Raw genomic sequence first — 27,920 nt, 5'->3', positions numbered from 1 at the left:
GTATCTGAATGGCCGCGGCACATGTACAAACGCAAATTGACCCAAACTGAAGTGTTTGCAGTTTTGAATTCGAACTTCTCAAAAAAAACCAGAACAAGTTGTTCAACTGGTAAACACTTCGGCTTTTATTCCAAGTCGCTCATAGTTTAGCTTGTCCAGTGAAGGGTTCTCAATCTTGTGTTTGGATTGAGAAACCTCCATCATTTATTTTATCAAAATTAATGAACGATGTAATGTTTATTTGGTATCAATAAAGCAACCATTATGGCTTTCCTAAAAAAAGTTTCAACTCATGTTCAACAGGCAAAAAAAGAGATAAAAATCGTTCGTACACGATCGATGTGCCCGGTGGAAACAGACAGCAAAATCAAGCTATTTGCTGTACAATCTTTGCCAGACTAACTGCAAAATCTTGCCAGGATTGATTACTTCGAGTTAAAGAAAAGCGAGATAACAATTCTGATCTGTAACAATTAACAACTGAGAAGAATCACAAGAAAATCATCAACCACTACCTGATTGTATAGAATTTCAAGTTCTCGACACACACAGCCACGCATATAGTGTAATACAAGCTTACAGCTCGATGAACTTGCACGCACGAACGAACCCTAACGTACCTACGCCTACGCGTGCACGCGCGCGCGCGCCGGGGGCGGCGGTCAGGCGGCGCCGATGCAGGCGAAGGCGCGGAGGCTCCTGGCCTTGGGCAGCGGCATCCGCGGCCGCCGGTCCGGAGAGAGCCCCACCTCGCCCGCAAGCTCCTCCAGCGACCGATTCCGCCGGTGAGGCCCCTCCCCCGCCGCACCCGTCGGCGCCGCCGCGTGGACGGGGGACCGAACCTCCTGCTGCAGCCACCGCCGCCTCTGTTCCGGGTCGTCCAGGTCCACGGGCACGGCGGCGGGGTAGGCCCGTCCTCCGCCGGCGGCCGCGCTGCGCCGATCCTTGATGGCCTTGTAGATGAGCGGGATGAGGCCTTCCATCTGGGAATTGTGAGGCGGAGGGGGTTGGTGGGAAATGGTTGAGTTGGTCGGGGGAGTTTGGTTGGGTGGGCCCTTTTATGCAAGACTCTCTTGACTCTAATTTCTTCTTTAATTTTAAGGGCCTAATTACGTAAAGCAAGACTTCAAAATTTTTAGTTGTCGAAAAATTGACTTGCTAAATATGACTTGGCTAAAATATTCGAGATTTAGTTAAAATCTACTCGGTTCGATAGGTTACGAGTGTTGCCGATCCAAATTAATATATTGCGAAGAATTTCGGGTCTGTATTTTTTTAATCGGTAAACAGTACCTACGACTAAGTATACAGTACCTTCGGTCAGTGAATAATACTCGGATCAATGAACAGTATTTCGATGAGTGAATAGTATTTTGACCAAATAAACAGTATCCCGCTACTAAATGAACAGTATATCCGATCAGTAAACAGTACTATGACCGGATGAACAGTAGCCACGACCAGATGCACAGTACACACTACCGGATGACCAGTACCCTGCCCGGTGAACAGTAGCCGCGATCACGACCAGCGATACGGGCGGATGTTTGGATAAAAAGTTAGTCGCATGGAAGAAGGCTGAACTACCTTGTACGGCTAAGATCTGCTGCCCTTTAAATATGAGAGAGTCATGGTCGATTGAAACATACAACAATCAATCAAATACCAACATGCATCTACTATTTTTCTACCTAGCTCTTGTAGTCATGTTCCTCCTTCTTCTTCCTCTTGTTGCTATTTGTTCTTGATCTCGACGATCAAGGACAAGCTGTCGGCCGATCGTGCCCCGACGGGGTCCCTCCCGGATGCGATTTGCTGACAAAGATCCATTGTTGTAGTGCCAAACTGGGTTTCCCAGGTGTTGCTCGCCGGGTTAATTATCATTTGCTAATTTGCTTGTAAATCGGTCGCTCATTGCCGTAAAAGCGCAATAATTATCCCCGTAGCTGCACGCCCTACGTGTGATGCTACGGATTGCACATAAGGTGCTCATGTATTGATACGAGGATCCATATTTTTTGCGCCAACAATGAGTTTATGACTTACGAGATTCATGTGTTGCCACCTTTGTCTTCGTTAAGTTTATAGTATAAAATAGCATTACTAATAAAAGCTAACTTAGCCAAACAGCATTTCCATCGAATGATATCCTAACCGAATTGCAACTTTAAAGTGCAATAACACCTCCAAACGTGCTTATACACAAAATCGATCTCGCAAAAGTCATTTTCTAATCTCTCGCAAAGAAAAGCTCGACTGCTACTAGTAAAATTCTTTTCAAGTGTAAGCCTGATTTTTAATGCATCATTTTACTTTGATGGTGTAGACAATGTATTACACAACCCAGCATACCGTGCTTACCCAAGCATTAATTTGAGTTAGTATTTTTTTTTCATAGCTGGAAATCTCTTGTTTGGCTTGACTTCTGTGAATGACGCCGCCCAACTCGTTTGTTTGCTGATGCTAGCTGCCATTTGGAATTTTGGATTCCTCAACCTTTGTATATATGTGTATGATGCGATGGTAGTGGTTTTTTTAGCTTGAGCGTTTTGGCACTTGTAGAGGCGAGTGAGATTTGGTCTATGGATGGTGATTAGTTGTATGACTTTTTCCTTCCAAAGATATGTCTAGATAACTCGAGAAGAATACAATAATTTAATTTATTCCTCGTAGAACATGTCCATTGCATGAGATGTGCTTTTGGACATTCCAAGTTGTGCTGCAAAATTTTGGTCGGCAAAAAATCAGGTGACCATTTTAGATACCAAAATCTTACTTAGCTTAGAAAAAATTTGACCGGCTAATTTTTTTAAAATACAGCTAAATTTTAGCCTTAACTAAACGGAAACCAACTTTTCTAGACGTGATCAAATTTTGGCTTAGGCTTCTTAGAGATACGAACCAAAAAGCCTCTATACGCCAAGATTAGTGACGCTTGCAAGGAGGGTTAGCTCCACTGCCCTTGCCAATCTGATATATAGCTGAGTAGCTGACTTGTTCCTTGTTATTTGCCTTGTCATTCAAGACTGGATAAAGAATGAAGATTTCTCATTTGCAGCTCTCCTGCAAAGAATTCAGCTTAATGCCATGGTTTTCGCGATATCTCGACTGGGTCAGGGAGCTTGACCGAATCGTCTACCTAACCCAAATTTGCCGTGCGAGATTCCTTCAAAATAACATGACGAATTTGTTGAGGATCAAAAATTGGTGCGTGCTTCTGCACGAGATACTGATCGATGTTTCGCAAATCGCAAAAAAAGATTGGATCATGTCAACTCGATACGTTGCTGTTCCAGCTCAGCAGCTTAATCCAGTTCCCTGCATCTACTAAAGTGTAACTAACCACCGAGACCAAACAAGAATGGAACGTTGTGGAAAGGGGAGATGAGTCTAATTGGCGGTAGTTAGGAGTGGCTATCAAGCAAAGTATTTTTTTAAAACAAATCTTAAAAAAAGTTTACCCATTGGCCTGATCTATCACTTCTCTTCAACAGCTTTCTTACTTTGGAGGGTAGTCTAAACTCAAGCATGTCAAGTTTGAAATGAGTTTAATTGGTATCAGCAAGACTAATTCCCTTTTGGTCCTGTCACTCACCATCCTTTTTGTAATTGTATTGAAAAGGATTTGGCGTTGCATCATGAAAGGTGACCATGATTAGAATACTGACATGTAGCATAAACATGTGGAATTCCTGCAGCAGCTGCTGTGCTGGCACTTGGCTTTCATGTGGTCTAGTCTGAAGGAAGGTCATAGCGAGGAAGATACAGAATGGAAAAGAAATGCCGAGCAAGTCCAATGATGCAATCTGATGGTGTTGTGCAGATAAATTCAGCATGGGGTACATTCTTCCCAAGCTGTTTCCATTGCAGAATACTAAAGCTTAGAGAAAATCTTCCCAGGTTGCATCCACGCATTCACAGTGACAGGAAGAAAGCACTACAAAATTCAACTGATTGGAAAAATGTGTAACTGTAAGGGCTTTTGATTAAGTTACCAATCAATAAACAAGAGAGGGTAAACAGCACTCCAATACTCCATTTCAGTAACAATTTTTACCACGAACGAGACGATAAGTGTGCATTAGTACCAACTGCAAATGAAAAATGTCGTCTCCTGATGGTTGAAGTGAAAGAGAAGACCAAAGGTAGTAACCTAAACCCTGTGAGCTAACAGCATCACCAGATAAAAGAACTTTTCAGTTAGTACTGGCTCAATCACAGTTTCATGTAGGCTGGCAACAAAATATTGAAAAAACTCAACTGGCTATTTACACAGCACTGTACATCGTCCAGTGGCCATATTCAATCTAGGTGGACATGTGTATGGCGCTTTTACTGTTTTGCAATTCAACTTGAAAATGGACATGGGTGGTTGTCTTCTGATGCTGAGAGGGGAAAAAAAAAAAACTGGAGTGTGCCTTTCTGATGTACAACCATATTCTCAGAGTAAGTTAAACAGCTAATCTAACAGGAAACAAAGAGATAACTTTATGAGTGTCGGCAACCTCCTGTGCTCAGTGTTACATATGGTCTATTGGTCCGCCAGCATCAGCTTTCTGGCACCTATACGACAACATCGAAAGTGCCGCATTCTTCACACTGTATGTAGAGTGCAGTCAGGCCAAACATAGTCTGTAAACAGAACTTGGGTGCTGATTTGCATCCTCTGTCTAAATGCTGCGTATGCGCATTGGCCAACTGTTCTCGTAAGAACTCCAGGGTAATCTGATGGGACAGATTGAAGATATTAGGTTCTCTACAATTAATTTTGCCAAACAATTTATAAATACGACATGCAAAGATGCAAACATAAACTACCTTATCTTCTCCAAGGTCAAGGCGTAGCTTACAGAAAGTACAATATATGAGGTTATGAGTGTCTCGTAGCTCTCCTTGTTTGCATACTGGGCACCAGACTTTAGCATTTTCGGTAGCCTGACATTGATTATAGCATCCATTAAGTCTCTGTGCAAACAAAAGGTGAAAACAAACACAACACGAATGACTAATAAGAGTAATACGAAGTTGAATGCATCTGGTTGACATAGTCACATAACCAGCTGTGACGCAGATGCAATCCAAATAAAAGCCGTCCAGAACACTAAGTTCAGCACAAATAACACATGCATAGGTTCATATCTTGGCCTCAATATACCACAATATTTTCTGTGAGATGTAATATAAAGAGGCAAATAATGCAGGAAAAGCATGCACATACATTTTACAGTCTAGTAACAATAAGAATAGCAGTGCATTGAAAAATTGCTCCAGTAGATAACACAGATACCATAGAATACTGAAAAGAAACAGTAATTTTATATTTTTACTGTCAGAAATTGCTCAATGGATATACTTTGAGCCATTAAAATGCTCAAGTATATTCATAACTTTATACAGTAACTACATATGGCCATCACTATGGATAAAAAAATACAACGAATACACGCAACTGCACTATTTAGGGTTCAGTAGTACCCTGCATCCATTCCACTGCCTTGTTCTATTTGGTGCAGCTCTGAGCCCTAGTATTGTCTCTGCATACCAGGAAATTATCCTACAAGTTCGTCAAAAAAATTAAATGTGCAAATTTGGCAATTATCTAGTAGCTCCTCCCACCCAGATAAACCAGAAGGAGAAAAGGTTCAACAGTAACACACGGAAGCACAGAACCATGGAGGAAATTATTTTAAACTCTGCTCTTCAAAGATCAGGCAGGCATGACCCAAAAAACTCCAAGCACATAAAACAATCATGTCACAAGAATTTACAGAAAACATAAATCCTGTATAGCTAAAACACTTAATCAAGCAAACTTCTGAAATTAACGCTCAATGAACCTATACCTCCTTGTCATTTAGTTGCATATGATCAAAAACTGCCTGAGCTAAGTATGCATCTTCCTCATCAAGTGCCTCTAGTTCTGCAATGGTTAACAAGTAAATTACATAATAAAAAACTAATAAACAGTTTTGCAAAAAAAAAAAGAAACAAATATCCAGACATCCGAGTGAAAAACTTTTCAACAGGCTTGTGACTGACATAGATATGCAAGAAACAGTTGATCAGATTGTTTTTGCAGTTGAATTCCGGAGATAAGATGGACAAAGTATATTGCTGATCAGTAAATAAGCAGAATGGCGATGAAAATTTAGCAAAAATTGCAAGTTTTGTACCTTTTCTGATTGATTCTTCTCTAAGATCTTCATAAAGAAGCCTTTCCAGTTCAAGCAATATATCTTCACTATCAATTTCAACAGGCGTAGCAGCCTGTGGTCCTTGATATTCCCATATCACATCCATTTCTTGATCCTCTTTTCCTTCCACAGACTGTTTAAGTTTCTGTAGCTCATCGGAGATGATGTTCCTGACTGCAGAGTCGACCGTTTTCTGTCAGTTGACATATGTAAATATATTAGGTATACAAAAATGGAAATAAATCGAAGCAATATATATGATGTGAAGTATGCCAAATATACAAGTATGTGTCAATTGGGATTTGTGATGAAGATAATTTTCATTTTGTTATTCATGGCCACCTTCAAGAGATCTACTTTCGAACAGGAAAATTTACAAAAGTAATGGGACCGCCTGGAACCAAAATTAGACAGTGATTTACTTATTCATTAATATTGTGACACAGTACATAATCAAGAAACAGTCATAACAATATAACTGGAGCCCATAACAATATCTCTGTGTTAACAAGTCAATGTGAGAAACATTTTCCACAGAAGAAAATGTTTCAAACCAGCTCCTCAGGTAGATAAGAAAGAGACTAGATGGGAAGAAAACTTATGATAATTTCTAACAACATGATTGAATGCCAGTTTACTAGGAACAAACATTCAGCTATATGGTAACGTGTTGGATGCAAGAAGCATATCATAAGCATTCAGAAACAGCATCATCTATGGAAATGAATTCATCCAGAGTTTCCTTTTCGTTTCAACCAGGAGCATGCATTGATACAATACAGAAGAATACAATGTGTAAAGAAGCATAGCTTGTATCCACAATTTGCAAGACATACATAAACTGCACCGCACCAAATATGACAAAAATAGTTTGCACAGCATTTATATACCATGTCATTGGCAGGCAGCCGCCCCTGCGCCCTGATGTTCCACAGCAAGTTAATTCTGTCCTTCTTAAGTCTTCTCATGCAATTTGTCCTAAGCTGTCGATAGCAAAACAGGGGATAAACACACATCACGGGTGATATAATGCAAGGAAGGCAACAGTTCAAAAAGAGTACGCAAGACAAATAATCAATAAGAATGCATTCAATCGGAGCTGCCATATTCCCAAAAACAAATCTTCAATTCACAACGTATCCGAAACACTTGATGTCATGATGCATTGAGCAAACGCGCAGGCAGTTGTAGGGCACCGGCCCACTCCGGCCATGGATCGAACACCTGGCGCGGCGCGCCGGCGCCCACCCGCCGCCTAATGACCTAGCTCGACAATCCAACGGTAACATCACGCCTCAAAACCCCGGCGTGCGAACCGGCCAGATGAGCCGGGTAAGGTCGACAAACCTCTGTTTTCCAGTCGGGGCGGTGGGATTTCAGGGGGATCCTCCTGGGCCGCGCCAAATCCATGGCGGCTCGCTCGCTAGTCGCTCCGCAGATCGACGGGAGACGAGACGCCCACCGGATCGACGCGAGCGGAAGGCTCTTCCTTCCTCCCCCCCCCCCCCCCGGGTGAGCTGTGGAGTGCCCCACGCCACCGTCGCGCTCGCGCGGTGCGGGTGCCGAATCCGAGGATGATTGCAGCCGCCTGCCTGCCTTACACGGCCGAAGAAGAGGATTAGGTTAAGGCCAGGTGACGAACCGAATATGGAGGTAGAAACCTCTATGTAACTTATGTCAAATTGGCATTCAAGTTTTTGAAGATGAACAACAAACTGAGTCCAGATAAAGGCAGCTTGCAAATTGAACATCTTCTTGTCCGGTCGATTTGGACATCCGCATAATTTATGCAATGCAAGATAATGATAAACTTTGATTCTCACAAGAAACACAGTAAATCTTTATGGCATGATGAATTAAGCTAGATGAATATAAAAACAGACTTTCGAAAAGAAGTTGCTAACTGATTAGCCTATCACATTATCAAATCGGACGCAAATCTATACTCTACAAAATAAACGAGTTATAATATATTTAAACGATCTCAAACATAAATTTTACACATCAAACAGTTTATAATCAAAATTGATTTTCATCTCTCCCCTCTCAATTGTTTGAAAAATTCCGATCAATTTAAAAACCTATAATTAATAGGCACTATCAACATTAAAAAGTAATAATACACCATTATTTCCTTCCATCTAGATAAATCCTTAGTTTTTTATTTTAATTATTTTTTTCTGTGAATTTTTTTGCCCTATCACAATACTAGTGATTTCACTTACGTAGAACAGGTACATGGTGGCTAAGTATATATAGTACAACATACTATGTGAAATCAACACCGTATTTTCTTCCATAGTTTTGTCTATCAAAATAGGAATGTGATTAGTGTAGAAACTATTGTTCACATGAAAAAGTCTTTATAATATGTGTATGCCCATTCGAATTTAGATGTGGAATAATTTTGATAATTTGTATCCATTTTGTCACGCCCTAAAAATCATAACCTAATCGTGAAGCATGCATATGCATCATGGCATCATGTTTAATACTTTTGGGTTTTTATTTAAATGTTCCAAACTTTTTGAAATAGTACATCAATAAGCGACTCGCGTTTCCACCATGTACTTATGAGTGGGAATCACTTTTAGAGTAATTTAGATAGCCCAAAACCATTTAGGAAAATAAAGGGAAAATAATTGGTAGGAAAAGAGAAGAACTCACCGTACGTGGACCTGACTTGTGGTTTGACCGCTAGGCTTCAAAATGACCACATAAAACCCCATCGATCACCTCTCTTCACTCTCTCCCCCACTCATTTCCACCTCGCCCCAAACCCAATAGAGAGAGACAAGGGAGCGCAACGCTCAACTACCACGACAGCTGAAAATCGACGGAGAAAACATTCCCCGAGCTTCACCAAGCTTCCTCGAGCTCCTCCCTGTTGTCATCTTCGCTGAAGAAGCTTCTCACGCGTTTTCTTCTACCTCAAGGCTGAGCACCACCCCAAAGCCCAATCTTCGAATCGAATCCTCCCCGGATCCGGCAAACCCCCTAGGAAGCTTCTCCTGACCAAGGTGAGATTTCTCCCACCGTCATCTCCAAGCTCCAACCGAACCCCATTGACTTAGACCCAAGCTCTATCCTTATCTATGGACGTCATCTATAGGATCCTCGAGTTTGGCCACGTACATGTCACCCAAACCACCAAATATGAACTCTCCTAACCTTGTAGAGTATTTTGGTATCACCCTTGGTCGAAGGCATCATTGAAGCCTTCGTCAGCAACCTTGTCGAGGTGATACCAGCGATGCCTAGAGATCCGACCGTCACCTGGGCCGATCTGACTGCCGGGTTGGAACTTAGCTGGTAGAATCAAGTTTAGACTCCATAGTTAGGAGTCAGATTGTCACTGTAGCCAGTCTGACTGCCATAGGTCCAGTCTGACCGCAATAGCTACTCAATACCGTTTTCTTCTCTATTCGACCCCCACAATCTGACCGCTAGCTACTTAGAATCCAATAAGCTTAGGTTGTCTCATGCAATATTTAAACCTCTTCTAGCCTAATCGATGAAGTGTTCTTTTGTAAATGTTTTCATGATATGACATATTGCATCTCGTTCATGATCATACATCATAAAGCATACCTATTAGCTCGTTCTTTTATTTTTTCGATGTGTTATTCCTTTGATTAGAGAGTGATGTGTCGACGGTGCAAAAGGTTGAGGCCGATATCTAACCTGAGGTGTATGTGAGCGAAGCAATAGAAAACCAAGGCAAACATCTATGCATATTTCACCTTTACTTTGAATCTTGTGATGTCTAATTTTGATAAATTATCGCTATATATATGCCGTGCATGATTAGCAAGTCCATGTCGAGTTTTATGGGTAGATCCTAATTGCTGCATTACTCTACCTTGAAATTGTGTATATCTTGATCCATTGTAACCTGAAGTGTCATTATATAATTGTTAAATGTAAAATGAATGCGATGTGCTTAGCAAGCTTAGGTCACTGGTAGAAGTCGAGCGGTGAAACGTTCCATCGTTCATGAGCTATATGGCTTAATTATTATTCATAATGAAAATGATATTGGGATGAGGAGTTTGTGAGAGAATGTGATAAGGTGTGAACGGTGTTAGGGGTAGGTTCGGAGAGGAATTTGGATGTTATAGGCCACCTGCATCGATTAAGCCATAAAAAACTCTGAACAATTTCAAAATTAGACCAAGCCCAACTGTTGTTTGCATTGGTTTAATCACTTTCTGTACTTCTGCATATTCAATAAATGTATGGATGAGTCGATTATCATATATCGTGCTAACACTTGACTTGTGGCCTTATGACGTGTAAGAGAAAAATTATGAGGAGGAGCAAGGTGGCAGGGAGTCAAAGGTGTCGGAGACACGCTCGTGGTAACCCCGGTACCATAGGGGAAAGTGCAAGTGTATAGTTTCTAGTATAAGAAAGGTTATCTCGGGGATAAAGTGGATGTACCCAAGTCGAATGGGTTAAGATGTACCTCCCTGCAGTGCGTAAGATCAATTCGAATTTTTACGCTCTCGGTTATGAGCATGTTTATGTTCATCCATATCAATCGTAGAATTTCGATATTGGATTGTATATGGTATGATGGGAAGTGACTCGAGTATGTTTATGATGAGATGTGCATGTTCTTATATTGTTATGTTTATACTTATTCTCTCGTGATAGGATGTCAAAGTTTTAAGATATGTTAGGTACTCATATTCTTGAGTCAATAAATTGCTTATACGTATAAATTCATTTAATCTTATGACTGACTCCTTGTTACTTATTCCAAATACATTATATTTAGAGTCGGATTATTATATGTACCTACTATAAGTAAGTCTTATGAGTACCTTCGTATTCAGGTTACTATAGTTGAGTTTTTGCAGGTGAGGAGAAATTAGTGTATGACTACTTTACACCCTCCGATGTCAATGACGAGCAAGAGTAGTGGTGGGCTACACGTGGTGACTTGGTGGTGCCTTAGGGCAAATGGCGCCACCTCTTTTGCTGTTTATAGATGTTAACGTTAATATGATGCAATATAAACTTGTTGCATTTTGTTTCTTCTAGCGTTGTTGAGGTTATGTTGAGAGACTGAACTTATTTAAGTGACTCTCATCCTTTGTTTTAGCAAGTAGTGTTTTAAATTGTTGAACTTGTAATATATTTAGCTCTTTTATTACACCTTGATATGATTAAGCTTGTTGTAAATGTGTATGTTCTAATCTTAGGTATAAAATACATACCGGGACTATCGAGATTGGATTCGTCTTAATCATTCATGGCTACGATTGTTATTTTGAGATATGGGTTAACGTATAGCATGTCGAGAGACGGGTGTGTGCTAGCTCTCATCTTAATGAATGATTGTTTGATTTAATTAATTCGAATACAAATTGGATGGTTTCTCACACATTTCCATTCATGTTACTTGATGTCTTCATACTCTTAGGATGTGTTTGGTTGGAGGGATATCCTTAGATGAGAGATGATCATCTAATTTTTTGAGGTATTTGGTTGGAGAAAAAAATAGATAGGATGAACATCTATATGGAATATTCTTCTCAAATGTTGGATGAGTTCATCCACTAGAAATTGCTAGACAGAGCCGATGAGCTTTTATCTCTATTAGTGTGACATATTCTGGTTGGTTAGACCATTAGAGTAAATACAATTTTTTGCTAGCATACTTTAAATGATATAATCTCCTAATCCGTTTATCTTAATTTGTGATCCGATTGTACCATTGTATTCATTACAATTAAATCAACAAAACAATATTTCATATGATTATATTTTGATAAAAAAACTAAATATATGACAAGTGCGCCTCATTAAGTTTTGGCTAAACCTACAAGCTCTATCTGTCCAATCAAGCAAGAAACTGGATCACCCTACCCATACAACCAAACAAAAAATTAGATCGCTCCATCCAATAAAACATGAATGATCGTATCTCATTTAACTTCGTCCTCCAACCAAACGCACAAGTTCCTCCGCTATGTCAAAAATTTCAGAACATGGCTACACTGCATGACAAATACTGTCAGAAGCTGTTACAAAGAAGCTGGGTAATGGAGATTTGTTGCGACAGTTAAAAGTCTAAGCTCTAGAGTTCTAACAGTGTACACTGATGCAAACTGTCAAGTTCTAACAATGTATATTGATGTGAAATACTACACTACTACAAGGCTACGCCTCCACGTTCTCATGACATCGAAGGGATCTTTTCTTGACCCTGCCCATCTGCTTCACACAAGAACGGCGGCCTTGCTGCTTTATAATAGAAGAACGCCATCATCCTCGACCATGCCTCCGCAGACCGAATAACTAACACGAGAGGTTTCAGGTCAGGAAACTTCAAAGGAAAACCGATCATATGCGGATTAAATCGGTGCAGTATTTATCTATGATGGTCAGGAAACTTCACGGGGCAACTGATCATATGCGAATTAAATCATGCAATATTTCTCTACGATGACTCATACAAGCTACCTTTCTCACGGTGTATTATCCTCCCTGCATTGGTGAAGAGGATCTCTGGGAACCCAGAAACCTTCAATGCATCCACGAGATCAGGCTCAGCACAGGCATCTACCGCCACACACTGCAAATGATATATGCTTAGTCAGACCGTGAAATGCTATCTGAAGCACCAGGTCCGAGTGAATTACTGTAGGAAAGCCGTAAGAAACTCTGTACCCTTGGTGAAGGCAGATTGTGTTCGCAGAACATCTCGATCGCCTTAACTAGCTCAGCCCTCGCCATTTCGTTCTCCTGCGGTCTACAAAAACAAGCACCCGTGCTTTATCAAAGTAGCATTGGACGAATGGATGCTCTATAAATTTTATGAACTAATTCGTTAGCCAAAACAATAATTAAAACAAGAGCACACAATAGCTTTCTTGCATTTACTGACATGATTGTGCAGGTTCAGCATATATCAATAAGATATTTCGATTTTCAGCTGCAATGAGGGAGCACTTGAGTCGGAGCAAGGAATTATGTATACCTCTTGTATCTGTTATGCACAAGCACAATCATCGGGCCTAAGTCCATGAACACGGACGCGTCCCAATCCTGTGTCTTGACATCCCTGATCGGCTTGATGTAGTTGTCATCCTCCCAAACGATCTCCTTGTCGCTCTGATACCCCGTGTCATCTACCTCCTCGTCCTTCTTCTCGGCCTTGATGGTGATCTTGTCGAAGAACTGGCCGAGGCTGAACCCCATCCCGTCCTCGGCGTCCTCGGGCCAGTCCGGGTCCTCCACCTCGACCACCAGCTCGTACTTGGTCAGCAGCTCCCGCATCTTGGCCTTCCGCTCCTCCGGGTCCGTCAGCTCTGCCGTCTCCGGGACGCGGTCCATCATCTCCTGTATCTTACGACGCAGCGTCCTCCGCTCCTCGTCCGTCATGCGCGCCTGGGCGTCCTCGCCGCCGGCCTCGTCGTCGCTGGACTCGGAGTCCGTGTCGGTGTCGTCGCCGCGCGCCGCGCCGCCGAGCAGCAGCTGCACGGCCTCGGAGTCGCTCGCCTGCGCCCGCGCACAGCAGGCGAGCACGAGTCTCCGGCGTTGCGGGCAAGAAGCGAGGCCGACGAAGCTCGCGGCGCGCGCGGGGGAGCTCGGACGGTGGGGGTTCCGGTGCTCCGATCCTTTCACGCAAAACGTCGAACAGGTTGCGGGCAGGGAGCAGCGCAGCGCCATCTTACTGCTACCACTCGCGCAGTGCGTGTGCGCCTCTCTCCTCTAAGGTTTGAAACTAGGCTTGATATTGGAGTGGAGTGCTCGAGTGATTCTTGCTAAGCTTCGCGAGCGATTTCCACTTCTGCTTCTGGGTTCGAGGATGTATTTGTTTAGGCGGCGCAGGTAGCAGTAGCACGCACTGATGAAGTTGAAGGAACCAGCAGGGAAGGGGAGAGGCCAGGGCCCAGGCTAAGGTTCGGCTTACCGACCGAGCTCTGGGGGTAACCGAGGTATCGTGGTTACCGGACAAAAATTTTAAAAAATTTAGATAAAATTTATTTAGTAAAATTTAAAATTTAAGAAAAATCGTAATTTTGACTGCTCGGTAACCGGTCAGTTTGGACCGGTTACCGAGTGATTTGCTCGGTAAATCGAGTGGTTTGCTCGGTAACTGAGGGAGTAAAAACCGTCCGAATTGCTGCGATAACTGAACGATTTTTGAGTTGTATGGACGTATTATCAATAATTGTGTAGAAAAATCATAAGAAACAAAAAATTGACCAATAAATCACGAAAAAAATAGTATAGTACCATGGTATGTTTTGTAATATCATATAAAATTTTGGTATGATCTTTGCTATATTTTGGAAGTTTCGAAGATAACAAACAGATAGTAATAGCAATTCAAGCACGAACATATAATTGTTGCTTCGAATATATGCGTATATTACATATGCAGCATTTGAAATTAATAAATATATATCAAATTATCCGTAGTAAAGCTAAAAACGCAATTACATCCCATCTTTCAGTACTTACCATGGTATCCACACCACGTGCAACCTACGAGATGGAAAAAAATAGTGTAACAATATGATATAGAAATAAAGTAGTTGCAAAAAGTAAATTTGCATCACCTTTAGAACCACCAGCTTGGGGGACGATTACATTCGGTCATATTGTACTCATCGGTGGACATTAGCATTAGCCGTCGTGTCGATAGCAACTCTGCCTTAAACTCAGCCCATGTTTGCCCTGTCCATGCAGAAGTGGTTGACCATTGTCCTTGCAAAATGGCGTAAAACTCAGGGTCTTACCACTCATAGATCCACTGAATAGGAGGCTCTGACTGAGCATCGGGGACATGATAGTGGTACGGATACGATCCAGAACTACTCTCCATGCCATAATTGTTGGAATAGCTCGCACTATCTTGTGGTCCATCGTGGCCACCATGTATTATATGCCTTGGTGAGGATGGGGCACCGTGGTCCTGATCCTGTATGGCATGCGAAAACTGACTCTCACCAGTGAATTACACGGGAGGAACGATAGAGGATTGGCATGGAGGAACATCACCGCCCTGACCATCATCATCACCGCTGTCAATCTTTGAGCTGCTATCATTCGATTCTTGGTAAGTTGGGCTCTTTGGGTCACTATCCATACTCTCATCGCTTTGCACTTGTCTTTTGCCCTTGCCCTTAGTCTTCTTGCTCTTCTTCCTCTTTCCTGTGTGTATGTCACCAACCACTGTAGCAGCACATTGTTGTAAGTCAGATGTGTTCGCTGTGTCTGTCACCAAGTGAGTAGGCAGGGGTACGTCGCTATCTATGTCTTCCTCGTCAAGCTTAGGGGCTGCATTTGATCTCCCGGTCTCCATCCAGTCCCGGAGCGGATTGTTATCGTCGTTCAATGTGAGCTCTATAAGCCGCTGAAATAAATCATCATCAATAGTCGACTTGATACCTGCATCCAAGTTGTTCTGTATTCTCAGGTTCTAGTTGACATATACCAACTTATGGAGCTTTTTGTAGCTTAATCGGTTGCGAACTTTGGTGTGGATGAAAGCAAATGTACTCTAGTTCCTCTCACACCCACTAGATGAAGCGCATTGTGACACTAGGCGTCTGGTAAGCATTGATAGTGTAGGTGTAAATGAACCAAACATAGATCACCATTGCACTGCAAGTAGGTAAAGTGATATGAGGCTCGAAAAAGTAGATAAAATGATGCAACGGATAGATATGTAAAAGTTTTCGTACCAGGATGAGTCCTGCCGTCATAAGCCATCCATGCAGCTAGAGGACCTGAGAACGAGAGAGACTTTGTCCGATATGTTTCAGCCTCAATAAGTGCTTTCGCGGCAGTAGTAACATCGGTCATCCTCTCAAATGCCTCACGGAGATCTTCGAACAAGGTTGGACCTGTGCCATACGTGTAATGCGTGCGGGGGTTCAAAGTGGCCGCTGTAAGTTGATGATCGAAGCATTAGTACCAGAAGCATTATAAACACAAGCATCAGTACAAATAAGATAGCAAGTGGTAGGAATGTATTACCAGCATTCATGTAGGTCCCATTGGCTAGATCATGCATTCTGCGATCGATAATCTCCATGTACTTATCAAAAGAATCTATATCATTCCGATACAAGGCTTCATACTCATGCTTCACAACGGTGTATCTCAGGAGCACCTCACTCAATATTGGCACTTTGTCCTGATCAGTAAAATGGAGGAATGCATACAATGGCTGGACGGAATCGACAACCATTTTTAGATTGTCCCACCATGATAAGCTGGATAGGCAACTATGTGCATATCTCCCAATATCAGAACTAATGTATCGAGACTGCTGAAGCTCACTAGATGCCATCCATTGCATGAACTTATCCTTTCGTCGTAGAAAGCTATCAAGAAATAGGTAGTTAGTGCCAAATCTTGTGGCATTCCACCTCACCAACTCTCCAGCAATCGCGGCCTTCATCATTTCATGTAGTTTTGAATGATTGTATAGCCATCGCGGTATGGTCCTTGCACTTTGGATGACAATGTCGTGTTCTCTAAAATCACTAACTGATTTCAACATTAAATTTATCGTGTGCGCCACACAAGGCTGCCACGTGATAGCAGGATATTCCCTTCTCAGAACCTGACATGACTTCTTGTAGTTAGACCCGTTATTAGTCACAATCTGTACAATATTTTGTGGACCCAAATCAGTTACCACTGCTCTTATCTCCTACATAAAAGAATGAACCAAATAAATATGCAACAATTGAAATACTATGTTAGCAACTTAGGAAAATAATGTACCTTGTTCAAATATTTTGCATCCTGACTGTAGCCAGTCGCATCTGCAGACTTGTGAAAAAACATATGACCATTGCAATATAAGAGGAAATTAATAATACTTATGTGCGTCGGACCCGTCCACGAATCGCACATTATGGTAACACCATACTCTGGCCATTCTAGCTTCCACTTGTCAAATATTTTCTTCAAGGCATTTTCGTTCTCGTCCAGATACTTACCATCTATATCCTGGCCTGTTGGAGATGTTACACCCTCGCCTGTTACGGAACAAATGATCAGACGTCAAAAAGAAAGAAGTATAACAACATTAAATTCATTACAAACTTAATCACTCACCCCATTTCTGTGTTTCTTTAACTGCAGTGACAAAGAATGCATCGTCTGCCCTTCTACCGGGAATGCCTAAAGTGTGGAAAAATTTAGACTATGCCACACCAATAGCTTCCTTCGCTTTCTTTCCCTTAGCACTCCATGACACGGTGTTAATCCTCGGCTACACAGGGGCTTTTGCTAAAGCAACATTGTAATCCCTGACACTTGGTGGTGGCTCCCTTGTTGACGATGCTCTCCTAAGCATCCTTTTTAACAAAGAGCCCTCTCTGTCACTACCACTACCACCTCTATGCTCGTAGGACTCACCTACCCTCCTCCTGGACTCTTCCTCGTCCCTCGATTGAGCCATGGCATGCTGCACCTGTTCCTCTTCCGTGTCCTCATTATCACTTATCAAATCTACTTGAACTCTAGCTGATTCTTGCCTCTGAACCCTCTCGTCAGCCTTTCCCTTCCTCTTATCTCTTGCCCTATCCAGCTCACGTCTGAAATAATCACGTACATCTTGAGGCACCATATCACAATGTACAACATTCAATCCACGCCCTGCCAAATGTTCTTTCAACCTTGTGGTACCACCGCCTCTCTTTTCCTTATTGCAATAATTGCACCTAAAACCCGGGGCTAAATTGTCCCCATGCTGCCACACCACATCTTTATCTATCATTGCTTAGTTTGCAATTTCTCTGTTGGAAGAAGAAATCTCGATGGTTAGCCTACTAATAAATATCTCCACACATGTTCAAATTGCTAGTCAACTCAATTGAACAAAAATTATCAATGGTTAGCCAACTAATAAACTTATTTGAACGAATATTAGCACCATTTGCACCTAAAATCGATAGTAAATGGCCGATTGTCTAGCACGAATATTACCAACATTTGCATGTACACGGACAATTCAATGTAATAAAGTCCATAACCCAGCGAATCGACCGCTACATGTTCCTAATCGACTACACGACGAACTATTGCCCTTGTAACACCGCTTAGCGAGCATTTTACACAAAAAAGCTACTAAACAGTCCACAACCGAACGCATCACGCAGTGCATTGTCGAAATACCACGCAATCTATCACTACCGACCATATAACATCGATTACTGACCGATAAACACTAAAAATCGAATCGGTTGCGGCGGTTACCGAAGCTTGGCCGACGGTTACCGAGCTGTGGCGATGGCTGGCGATGTGCTGGGGCAGACCTTCGGTTACCGCTCCAATGCGGTCGGTAACCGTCCACCCTCGCTCGATTACCGAAGCTTCCTCACCGGATTTGCGCCGGAGATCACTGTAATAGGTCGAGCGGTCACCCGCACCGCGCGTGGTGCTGCGGGAGGTGGGGTGGGGAAATTCTGCAGTGCACAGATAGCTCCAAACCGACACATTCTTATCCACTGACCGTGGGCCGAAAACGGGCTGGGTACATTCGGCTCAGTACACAAAACAGCCCATTTAAAAGATATCCGAAGTTTGCCCGTCAATTTGGATGTCCAAACGAGATTTGTTTAAAGTTTTGTTTTCACAGATACTCTTGAAATTATCTCTAGTTTTTTATCAATTTTTTTTTTGGATTTTTGATTTTTTTAAAGTCGGTTTGAATTTTTTGAATTCAAATTTGGTAACCACTCGACTTTTTAAACCGAACCGCACCGAGAAGGTTGGTAACCGCGATTTTTTGTCGGTAATCGTTGCATTTTTGAACCCTGAGCCCAGGAGAGGAGAGGAGAAATTTTAGCTCAAACAGTAATTTGTATAGGGGGGAATAAAAGAAAAATTGAGGTCCTATTTATAGGTGAAATTTCTTTTTTTTTCTTTTTATATAAGTTATTGTTAAAACTCGAATGATATGAGATGAATGATGAAAGTATGCCCTGTACTATCATATTTTTCTTTTATGATATTTTTTTTTATGACTTCTAATATTAGATTTTGGTTAGTTGGTTATACAGTAAAATTTTCTCCGAGAGGAAACAGCCAACACAAGAATTTTCTTTATTTTTACATTTACAAAAATACATTGTTATTTTAAAATATTGTACATCTAGACTAATATCGCTCGTTGGATATTCGATACCAAGATATCACTTTTCTAACAAACATCCTTTAAAAAAAAAATAAAAGTATCACCTATTCAACAAGCGATAACTTTAAAAAAATTTAAAACAATGCATTCTATTGCTCTCAAAGTTCAAAACAATTTTAAAATTATCATAAAAATTTCTTTAAAAAAATATATAGTAGAGGATTCTATAACCTATCTCTAAAAAAAATTTAACTCAAACAATAACTTGTATAATGAGAAAAAAAAAGATATCTTGGTGTCGTCCCTCTAATGAAATACAGTAGCCTAGATATGCAATATTTTTAAATGACCATATATTTTTACAAATATTAGAATATAAATATATAAAAATAAAGAAAAGTCGCCTATACAAGGGGAGAGACGATGCGACCCAATAGGCCCAGGTCCATAAATGATCGGACTCCACGACTGCAGTCACGATCTTCTCCACGTGGCAGCAAGGCTCTTATTTTTCCAACATGGCAAGTATCGAAGTACGAACTTATCAGTACCATGTACAACTGGTAGAGACATTGAGCGACAACTCATTTTTCCTATGCCATGTTTCCTGATCATACACGATGCATGATCTGAATTCAATATCGGGACGCCACTCCGACGCCCTTATGATGACGAAAAAGAATGATTGGTATTGAGGCAAAAAGAATGGTATGTCAGGCTGAAAAGCTCCGGCGGTCATTGATCTTATTTGCGGAGGACCCTCCTAGCGCCAGACCTGAAACGGCTAAGCAGGAGCGACCGCAGCAATGATTGGTATTGAGGCAAAAAGAATGGTATGTCAGGCTGAAAAGCTCCGGCGGTCATTGATCTTATTTGCGGAGGACCCTCCTAGCGCCAGACCTGAAACGGCTAAGCAGGAGCGACCGCAGCCATTGTACAGCTCCGCAGGTCTCAGGCAGACGCATCCGCCTCACGAAAATGAAGTGTGCTCCTCAGATCTGTGCTGCCGCAGGGAACTCCTGAGCTATGTCGACAGAAAACCCCCGCGTTAGCTGGTGCATGATGCCTCGATCTCACCATTAGTCGATTGCTCTTCGACAAGATCACTCGACATAGCCGATGGTATCCTGTGCCGCTTGAGGACCCGGGACGTGGCAAGCCTTGCGTTCCGGTACTTGAGGACGATGACCCTCTCATCGTCCAAATCGAATCTCAAGTTGTCTTCGGTGCAGCCTTCCACAAGGCTGCACAAGTGCTTCAAGTTTTCAACCTCCACACCATTCACCTTTTTTACCTGATCACATTTAGTATGCAGCCTGATCAGTTCAGGGTACTTCAGATTCGGTGTACTATGCTCATGCTGCAGAATTTATGTCTCCGTTTGGGTAGTATGTAACTGGATACCAGGGGATATACTCATACCAACATACCTGCAGCTCGGAAAGCCTTTCGTAACCGACATTGATATCATCCATGAGAACCTAAAATACATTCAGTACAAAGATAGATTCAATTAGAAGTTAACGGACGGTGTGATGCAAAATGTTTTCAAATAGAGTACAGAAACATGAGGAGGTCGTGAATTAATATAATAATACCTGAGATAGGATAACTAGTTGTTCCCCAGCCTTCTTCGGAAGCTCTCTTAGCGCACGTTCACATAATCGGCGTGGCGAGGCGTTATACCAGTCTTCTCCAAATTCATGGAGATAAGGCTGGGTTAGTGGGATAAATACAAAACCAGCAAATATGTAGTAGCTGGGTAGTTTATCGAATTGATGAACCAGGACTAAAGGTTGTAGCTGCATAAGGAAAAACGCAAGTACAAATAAGATCAGTTCAAGCTTCAAAGGTCTACATATGAAAAGCTCTAGATTCTAGTGAAGAAAGAAATGATTGGTGCAAAGAAATAGGCCTTGGAGAGTTGTGTACAAAACCATTTGGTCCAATTTCGTGGACTACTGAAATAACTCTACAAAGGGTCCAATACCTGTATAAGAGATGGGTTGGTCTCTGTCCAGATCATCCTTTCAAAATACTGAAATAACTCTACAAAGGGTCTAAAATTGGCCCATTGGCTAATATAGTGAATTCAGTGGGTTACAAAGTACAAACTTACAGTAATTTATGGGTGGGTTCTGATTTCTGAAACTAGTAATAGGTATTGGACAGGGATATTGCTTATGTAGGATAGTGCATAGATTTAGTTTTGTCGAGGTTGAGTCTATTACCATGCCTAGCACTGGAAAAACTTTGTGTAAAGGTAAACAAGAATAGCAACAGAATATCACTATTATATTTGGTAACAGGCGAGCAACAAAAAAATTGCACCCAGGTTAATCAAAGGTACAGATCGAATGTAATAATATAGCAAGGACTCACAGGTCTAAGTGTGACACTCAATTCTTGCTCTTTACCATCTCTTAATACTTTGAGAACGGCTGTTTCTTCAGGTTTCTTCATGGACACCAGATGATCAAAGGTGATCCTCTCTCTATTACGGAATGGGACTGCAGGTATAAAAAAACTAACGATCTTCAGTGGTTGATGCTGAGATGCCATGTATTACAAAATAGTTTATACATAGATTAACTTATTTGAACAGAAGCAGGTATACAAAAACAAGCACCAGGGGTACGGGATGTGTATGTGTCCAAGCAATAATTGTGTGCTACATACTCGCAGAAAAGATAACAAATACACAGGTAATGCATTAAAAGAAATAGAAAAACCAAAACCAAAACCAAAATATGCAACATAAAGTGGTTGGTAATACATATTGAAGTATTGCATATGTGGAAACTAATTTTTTAAGCTCACCTGTCCCATCATTTGCTATAGGCACGCCATCGAACTCAAGAAGGATGTCATCTTTCTTCAAAATCCTGTAAGCATCAGATAGAGGATTTATTCTACTAACTAACACTCCAGTCATTTCAGGCCGCATCCCAAAACACTCTCTTAATTGAATATTTTCAGTGGCCTGGCAAGATATTCCAAGAGTACAAAACCCAGAATATTTGCCGCTCTTTTCTACTCCAGAAATGAAACGCTTAATTACGGGCACCGGTATGATATAACTGCAAAAAAGGAAAGGGTTGAGAAAAGAAGTTTAGGTAAAAGAAAGGGGTTTAATTGGTGCAAGAGGAAAATAGTTAATGATTCACCCAATGTTTTCCGCCCCTGACAAATTCTGGAAAGCAACTCCAGCTACTTTATCACCCATAATCGCAGGCCCTCCACTATTACCTGGATTGATTGCTGCATCTATTTGTATAGCCATGAGCTGAGTAGCACCATGGGCATATTGTGTTGGTTCAACTCTAGAGACAACCCCCTTGGTGACAGAAATATTGTCTCCACCTGAGCCATAGAAACTTCAGAATCATATATCGTTTCGCATTTTAACACATTTTTCTATTTTCTAAAAAGTACAGAATTTTTTTCCTGCACAACAATTAATGTTAGCGGTAGCATTGAAGCCAACTGAGCTGCTCAACTGTTAGCAGTAGGCAATCTTCGTGACATAGGACACATTTTAAGTCATTTGAATATCATTAGTACAAACATGCATGCATAAATTAACGTGACATTCCCCAACAGAAAGTTGTGGAATAGATATACTGGAGTAGCAATTTGTGTCATATAGTTTGCGATGTGGACAATGTTACAAGAAACTAGAAAGTACACTTACTACAAAGAAATTGCTGAGACACTCATTGCGAATGCTTTAATGATTGATTATCAATTAATAGTGCAGCAACTACTTTTATAAATTTTAAAAGTGGTGAAATCATAAAGACGTTTGAGTTTCCCCTTTCCAACAGCATCCACTGTTCATGTGTACACTATTATTTAATAATTGGTCCGCTGGTGCAATCAATTAGATCATGTTCACTCATTTACAACACTACTAACATGTTTCAACTGTGCCCTTGCAGAATAGATGGTCATGTGTACTGTATGCACAACCTGAATTGAATAGTCATGGATGGAATCATAAAACTAACAAGTTTGACATCTAGATACAAAATACTGCAAAGAATACCAGACTGTCAACTACTCAACCTCAGACTCATACCTTGAGGGTAGCCAACCACTGCGACGGCTTCTTGCAAAAAGGGAATGTCTCCAAGCTCCAGACTGTTCATCCCATCCCAAAACTCCCCACTCTCAACCGTCAAGAGAGCCAAGTCACACTCGTGACCAACAGCCTGGACTTCCGCCTTGTACTTAGTAGGCGAACCATGCTTCCTCACGAGAACAAAAGTATGATCAGCTACCACATGAGCATTTGTCATGATCCTTCTTCCAGGAATTATAAATCCTGCAACACGGACATGCAATTAGGAGATGAACCAAAGAATGACTTCCGCTTCAGTGCATTTGAATATGCTTAGTTGCCATTTAGCCTACAACGATTGATATTTCACATCATCCAAACTTCGAGGTCATATGAACTACACCAACTTGTAGCTATACCTAAAGATCCAATATTTTACCTGCTGTACAGCATATGCTAAGTCCACACAACAGGCATTGAGACATACGCAATTTAGAACTACAGCACAAATTTGCGTGCAAGGTGCTTTCTTTGCCAATCTGGAGCCAGCAAATTACCCCATTAAGATATCTGAACTTCTAATGGAAAAAACAAAAGGTAATTCGGGCCGATTTCAGGATAACTTAACACAGGCGTTCCACAAATGTCCTTTACATGCCTATCACACCTAGACACCAACAGCAGTAGCAGAGATCCAAATCAAACACAGCAATACACTACTAAGACGGGAGCGCTAAGGTCGGTGCCTTACCAGAGCCCATGCTCTCCCGCTGCGCCTTGTTCTGCCACGGAAGGAAGTAATTGGGGCTGCTGGACACCGTGAACACCTTGACCACCGAGTCCAGCGCCAGCTCCACCGCCGCGTACGCGTCCGTGTCACGCCGCACCAGCGCCTCCGCCTGCGCCTCCTCCTCAGCCCCGTCCCCCTCCGCCTCCTCGGGTATCGCCGGGATTCCCTGAGCGCCGCCGCATTCACCTATGCGGGAAGGAGGAGAAGAGCAGGAGGCAGTGGAGAAGCGGGGGGCGGCGGCGAGGTGCGGGAGGAGGGCGCGGGTCAGGGCTCGGAGAGGCGGGAGGGGAGGCGAAGCCGAGGGCGGGAGTGGGGGAGCGTGGAGGAGGACGCGGCGGAGGGCGCGGACGGCGGAGGAGGAGGAGAGGCGGCTGAGGGAGCTGGCGGCGGCAGCGAGCATGGCGGCCTCGCCGGGAGGGAGGGGGAGGCAGGAAGCGCGAGGGTTTGGAAATTCTCAGCTCGTGGGATTTTAGGTGGGGTTCGGGTTCAGGGTCAGGAGGAGTTTTTGAGTTTTTCGGTATCACTGACAGCAGACAGTAATATTCATGTTACCCATCTCACGGAAATAGTAAAACCATGTATAAAAAGTGTACTTGTTGCAGTGTGCTGATAATACATTCATACGTTTGTTGATGTTTCGGTTAATAAGGACCATGCCTTAGATAATTTTAACCGATACTATAACTTTAAGTGAATTAATCTTAATTAGATTTTAAGGCAAAATCTGTCAAATTGTGGATACGTTCTGAGCTGTCATCCACCTCTTTAGCTCCTCCTCCAGAGCTTTATCCGCTTTGCTCCGTCTCGCACCATGTGTCACTCCGCCTCGCCTCGCACGCTGTCACCCACCGCCTCGTTGGCGTCGTTCCCGGCACTGGCGTGGCCCACCCACCTCCACTGTCCCTCCCTCCTTCGTCGCGGCTCCTCCCACCTCCTCATATTATCCTCACGTCAATCCGTGCCATGCTTTTTTTCTTTGAGCTCCCCTGTCGCCGCCACCACCCTACCAGCTCTGGCGGTGTCGTCATTGTCGGATCCGCCATCCACGACCATCGCCCGCCCCTAACCTCTTCAATCCCGACACCCCTGCCACCACCACAAGCCAACTGGCCATCTCCCACCACTGCGGTGGACAACGCCCCCATCGCCTCGCCGTCCCATCCACTTTCCACCACCACCGTCGGGCCAGCAGCCTCCCCCGTAGGTCCCTATATAGCCAGAGGATCTAAATCCCCTGGAACCCAAACCCCAAACCCCAATTCAAAACCCTAATTTCGCCGGAGTTCATAGTGCTCGTTGGAGAAAAAGAGCATGGCGCATGAGTTCATGAAGGTACTCGCCGGAGAAGAAGAGCATGGCACAGGAGTTTATGAAGGTACTCGCTGGAGAAGAAGAGTTACAATGGCCTTGCATTCACCGGAGAAGACGACATCTAGCTGGCAGGTACGAATCTCGACACATGATCCATGGTTGAAAATTTGTCAGATTTAGCCCTGCTAAATTTAGCAACGGATAAATAGCAGTTCTCTTCAAATAAATCAATATCACGGAGTTCGAAACATGATTATCGCAGAAGTATCTTTACCACGCTAAAAGATACTGAATCAGAAGAATCCGTTCACCTTATTTTCTTTGAAGTATCATTACTACCGGGAAAAATAATTACTGGATCATAAAATCCATTCACCTTTTTCTTTTGTTATGTGCGACACACAACCTGAGGCTCCTCTTAATGAACGAATAAAGGGAAGCATGATGATTTCTTTGCGTGTTACAATAATAGACGTGCAACCCTTGTTCCAACGGTGAAGCATTCTGCATGGTCATTTTAAAGGAGCCCAGGGGAGAGGGGGGAATGCCCATCTTTCACAGCCCAATCCTAACTCCTAAACCATACAGTTGCAACCACGACCATTGAGCATAACCAGAACTAACCAATGTAGTTTCTAGCTAGCTGAAATGAATCTTGATCTTGTAGTCTCCGCCACCATACAGAAGACACCGTTACAGCAGAGTAAAAAATCTTAAAATCTGAACTCGTAGGTTTTCGAGTGTGTGTCAAACCTCTTCAAGATCAACCCATCAGTCCATTTCCTTTTGTGCAAGTTCAGCAGCATTTTTTCCTCTACCTCATTTTTCCGGTAGTTGATTGCGATAGAGTAATAGTGTCTGTTCAGACCATGAATAAGAGCCAGATAATACAGTGATAAGCTGATTATTTATAAGAAATTGACAAAACAAGAGTTTGTAAGGTCCAATCTTGTTCAGTACTTACCTGAATAGATGTCCGACATTCGATGTCGCCTGTCGTGGCTCCTGGCCAAGCATCATAGCCTGAGGGTTAATGAGACGAAATGCATCAATGACCACCTTCCCCTTGATACTCTGGATGGGGTCTATCACAACAGAAACAGCTCTGGGGTTTAAACTTTAAAGCTTCAAAATTCTGCATGTTCAATATTGAATGTTTACATAAAAGGAGTATAACAGGAATAAGTTTTGCAATAACTTAGTAATAGGCACAATGCAAAATATCCATCATCACCTATTATTCTGGGAGTAGTTTTCCTAACCTAGTCCAGGCCAGGCATATACAACGAACCATGAAACCGAATATGAATTAGCCTCAACCCAAAGAGCAAGTGAACACAAGTCTAAAGCTCCAGTTAAGGTTATCAACTATGTCAAGAGGAGTGATTAGCCTCCCTGGCAGGGTTAGGGTTAAATCCCATGCACATATTGGCATTTCGCCACTTAATGATAACAGTCAACAGGATTGGCTTTACCCTAGGCTCAATGACAACTTTCAGGAGGCATGGGACATGATAAAGCCATGGGTACTGCAAACATAAGACAACAGAAACCAAGCACAGACAACTGTTTACTACTCTACTCCCTCATTGAAAGATTAGCTTATTACATCAATATTTCATGAAAAATACTACAAATATCCTGATGAATTACCATGCACTACAGTATGACTGCAGCAAATACAGCGATTCTTTCTCTTTTGTGAAACTAAGTTAAAAGGCTCATTTTTACAATGAATAAAAGATAAGGGCTTATGCATAGACCTGTTGAGTGTTGATGTCAACTCTCAACTCCTGAAAGTCAGCAACCAAAGACAGGATAGGAGTGGTACCAGCCTACCACCATTCCCGGTCTGTAAAAGCAACACAACTTTCAACAGAACAATTTGACTACAAAATAACTGAGTGAAAATTGCAGTAGATCAGACCAAAAAGCGTTTACCAAAGAGGAAAAAGAACTCCTAAATGATGGCTAACAATATTATTCAGATAATTTAAGGACATGCTGCATGATAAGTGATATTTCTTCTGTTTCCCTATTTTGAGCACCGAGACATCATCAAGACTATCATTACACATTCCTCTCGATAGAGCGGTATATCTAAACTCAATTTCAAAAATAAAAGAATTAAACCCTATTGAACAACTACATGCCGCTTCTCTATTTTTAGAGGTATGCCAACGTCATTTAACTTCTCCAAAGGGACTTAAAACCTGTTCATAACTTCAGCAAATCCATTAATCCCTTAATCGTTTGTCATCAATTAGCCAAAACTCACATAGGAGACCTAGATGTACTTTTAGACCCACCGATGGTCGGATAAGCACAAGCCCCATCATCGTAATTTCTACTAGTCAAGGGGTCACATGCGAAGCGTGCTCAACATCGAGGAAGGATAGGACCGAAGTAAGCAGAGAAGTGGGAGCTCAACGAGGGGTCATGGGC

At 42.2% G+C, this 27,920-nt stretch overlaps 4 protein-coding genes across 5 annotated transcripts; all 4 read right to left on the bottom strand.

Annotated features, from left to right (window-relative positions):
• Positions 1-495: 495 nt before the first annotated feature.
• LOC133885109 (uncharacterized) lies at positions 496-1,037 on the bottom strand. Its single transcript, XM_062324756.1, has one exon. The coding sequence runs from the start codon at positions 981-983 to the stop codon at positions 663-665; it is 321 nt and encodes a 106-aa protein (XP_062180740.1). The 5' UTR covers positions 984-1,037; the 3' UTR covers positions 496-662.
• A 3,209-nt stretch (positions 1,038-4,246) lies between these two features.
• On the bottom strand, positions 4,247-7,877 carry LOC133885546 (uncharacterized). The gene is made up of 6 exons (XM_062325273.1): positions 7,542-7,877; positions 7,085-7,177; positions 6,174-6,387; positions 5,844-5,920; positions 4,819-4,935; positions 4,247-4,725 (listed from the first exon to the last, which is right to left on the bottom strand). The coding sequence occupies exons 1-6, from the start codon at positions 7,602-7,604 to the stop codon at positions 4,564-4,566; spliced, it is 726 nt and encodes a 241-aa protein (XP_062181257.1). The 5' UTR covers positions 7,605-7,877; the 3' UTR covers positions 4,247-4,563.
• A 4,269-nt stretch (positions 7,878-12,146) lies between these two features.
• Positions 12,147-14,099, bottom strand: LOC133885906 (thioredoxin-like fold domain-containing protein MRL7L homolog, chloroplastic). The gene is made up of 4 exons (XM_062325672.1): positions 13,186-14,099; positions 12,876-12,957; positions 12,669-12,780; positions 12,147-12,503 (listed from the first exon to the last, which is right to left on the bottom strand). The coding sequence occupies exons 1-4, from the start codon at positions 13,875-13,877 to the stop codon at positions 12,382-12,384; spliced, it is 1,008 nt and encodes a 335-aa protein (XP_062181656.1). The 5' UTR covers positions 13,878-14,099; the 3' UTR covers positions 12,147-12,381.
• Positions 14,100-19,636: 5,537 nt separating this feature from the next.
• LOC133885733 (protease Do-like 10, mitochondrial) lies at positions 19,637-24,631 on the bottom strand. Of its 2 annotated transcripts, XR_009903254.1 has the most exons (9): positions 24,126-24,631; positions 23,393-23,638; positions 22,479-22,674; positions 22,132-22,391; positions 21,694-21,821; positions 20,910-21,113; positions 20,742-20,792; positions 20,212-20,605; positions 19,637-20,086 (listed from the first exon to the last, which is right to left on the bottom strand). XR_009903254.1 is itself a non-coding variant. In XM_062325475.1 (8 exons), the coding sequence occupies exons 1-8, from the start codon at positions 24,562-24,564 to the stop codon at positions 20,360-20,362; spliced, it is 1,770 nt and encodes a 589-aa protein (XP_062181459.1). In that variant the 5' UTR covers positions 24,565-24,631; the 3' UTR covers positions 20,102-20,359. The 2 variants fall into 2 exon arrangements, 1 of the variants encoding a protein (XP_062181459.1); XM_062325475.1 differs by lacking the exon at positions 19,637-20,086 and having other exon boundaries at positions 20,102-20,605.
• Positions 24,632-27,920: the final 3,289 nt, after the last annotated feature.

This window comes from Phragmites australis, chromosome 11 (assembly GCF_958298935.1).
Source record: "Phragmites australis chromosome 11, lpPhrAust1.1, whole genome shotgun sequence".
Classification (NCBI taxonomy): domain Eukaryota; kingdom Viridiplantae; phylum Streptophyta; class Magnoliopsida; order Poales; family Poaceae; genus Phragmites; species Phragmites australis.
This window is presented reverse-complemented; position numbering and strand designations above follow the sequence as displayed.

What these genes read in the sequence shown, in the direction of transcription:
- LOC133885109 (XM_062324756.1), bottom strand. Translation starts at nt 983, where the DNA reads ATGGAAGGCCTCATCCCGCTCATCTACAAGGCCATCAAGGATCGGCGC.
- LOC133885546 (XM_062325273.1), bottom strand. Translation starts at nt 7,604, where the DNA reads ATGGATTTGGCGCGGCCCAGGAGGATCCCCCTGAAATCCCACCGCCCC. An exon ending in GCCCCGACTGGAAAACAGAG is followed by an intron (nt 7,178 to 7,541) that starts GTTTGTCGACCT and finishes TGCTATCGACAG; the next exon opens with CTTAGGACAAATTGCATGAG. An exon ending in TTGACCTTGGAGAAGATAAG is followed by an intron (nt 4,726 to 4,818) that starts GTAGTTTATGTT and finishes CTGTCCCATCAG; the next exon opens with ATTACCCTGGAGTTCTTACG.
- LOC133885906 (XM_062325672.1), bottom strand. Translation starts at nt 13,877, where the DNA reads ATGGCGCTGCGCTGCTCCCTGCCCGCAACCTGTTCGACGTTTTGCGTG. An exon ending in GTGCATAACAGATACAAGAG is followed by an intron (nt 12,958 to 13,185) that starts GTATACATAATT and finishes TTGTTTTTGTAG; the next exon opens with ACCGCAGGAGAACGAAATGG. An exon ending in GATAATACACCGTGAGAAAG is followed by an intron (nt 12,504 to 12,668) that starts GTAGCTTGTATG and finishes CTCTCGTGTTAG; the next exon opens with TTATTCGGTCTGCGGAGGCA.
- LOC133885733 (XM_062325475.1), bottom strand. Translation starts at nt 24,564, where the DNA reads ATGCTCGCTGCCGCCGCCAGCTCCCTCAGCCGCCTCTCCTCCTCCTCC. An exon ending in GCGGGAGAGCATGGGCTCTG is followed by an intron (nt 23,639 to 24,125) that starts GTAAGGCACCGA and finishes TCCGTGTTGCAG; the next exon opens with GATTTATAATTCCTGGAAGA. An exon ending in TATAGCAAATGATGGGACAG is followed by an intron (nt 21,822 to 22,131) that starts GTGAGCTTAAAA and finishes TTATACCTGCAG; the next exon opens with TCCCATTCCGTAATAGAGAG.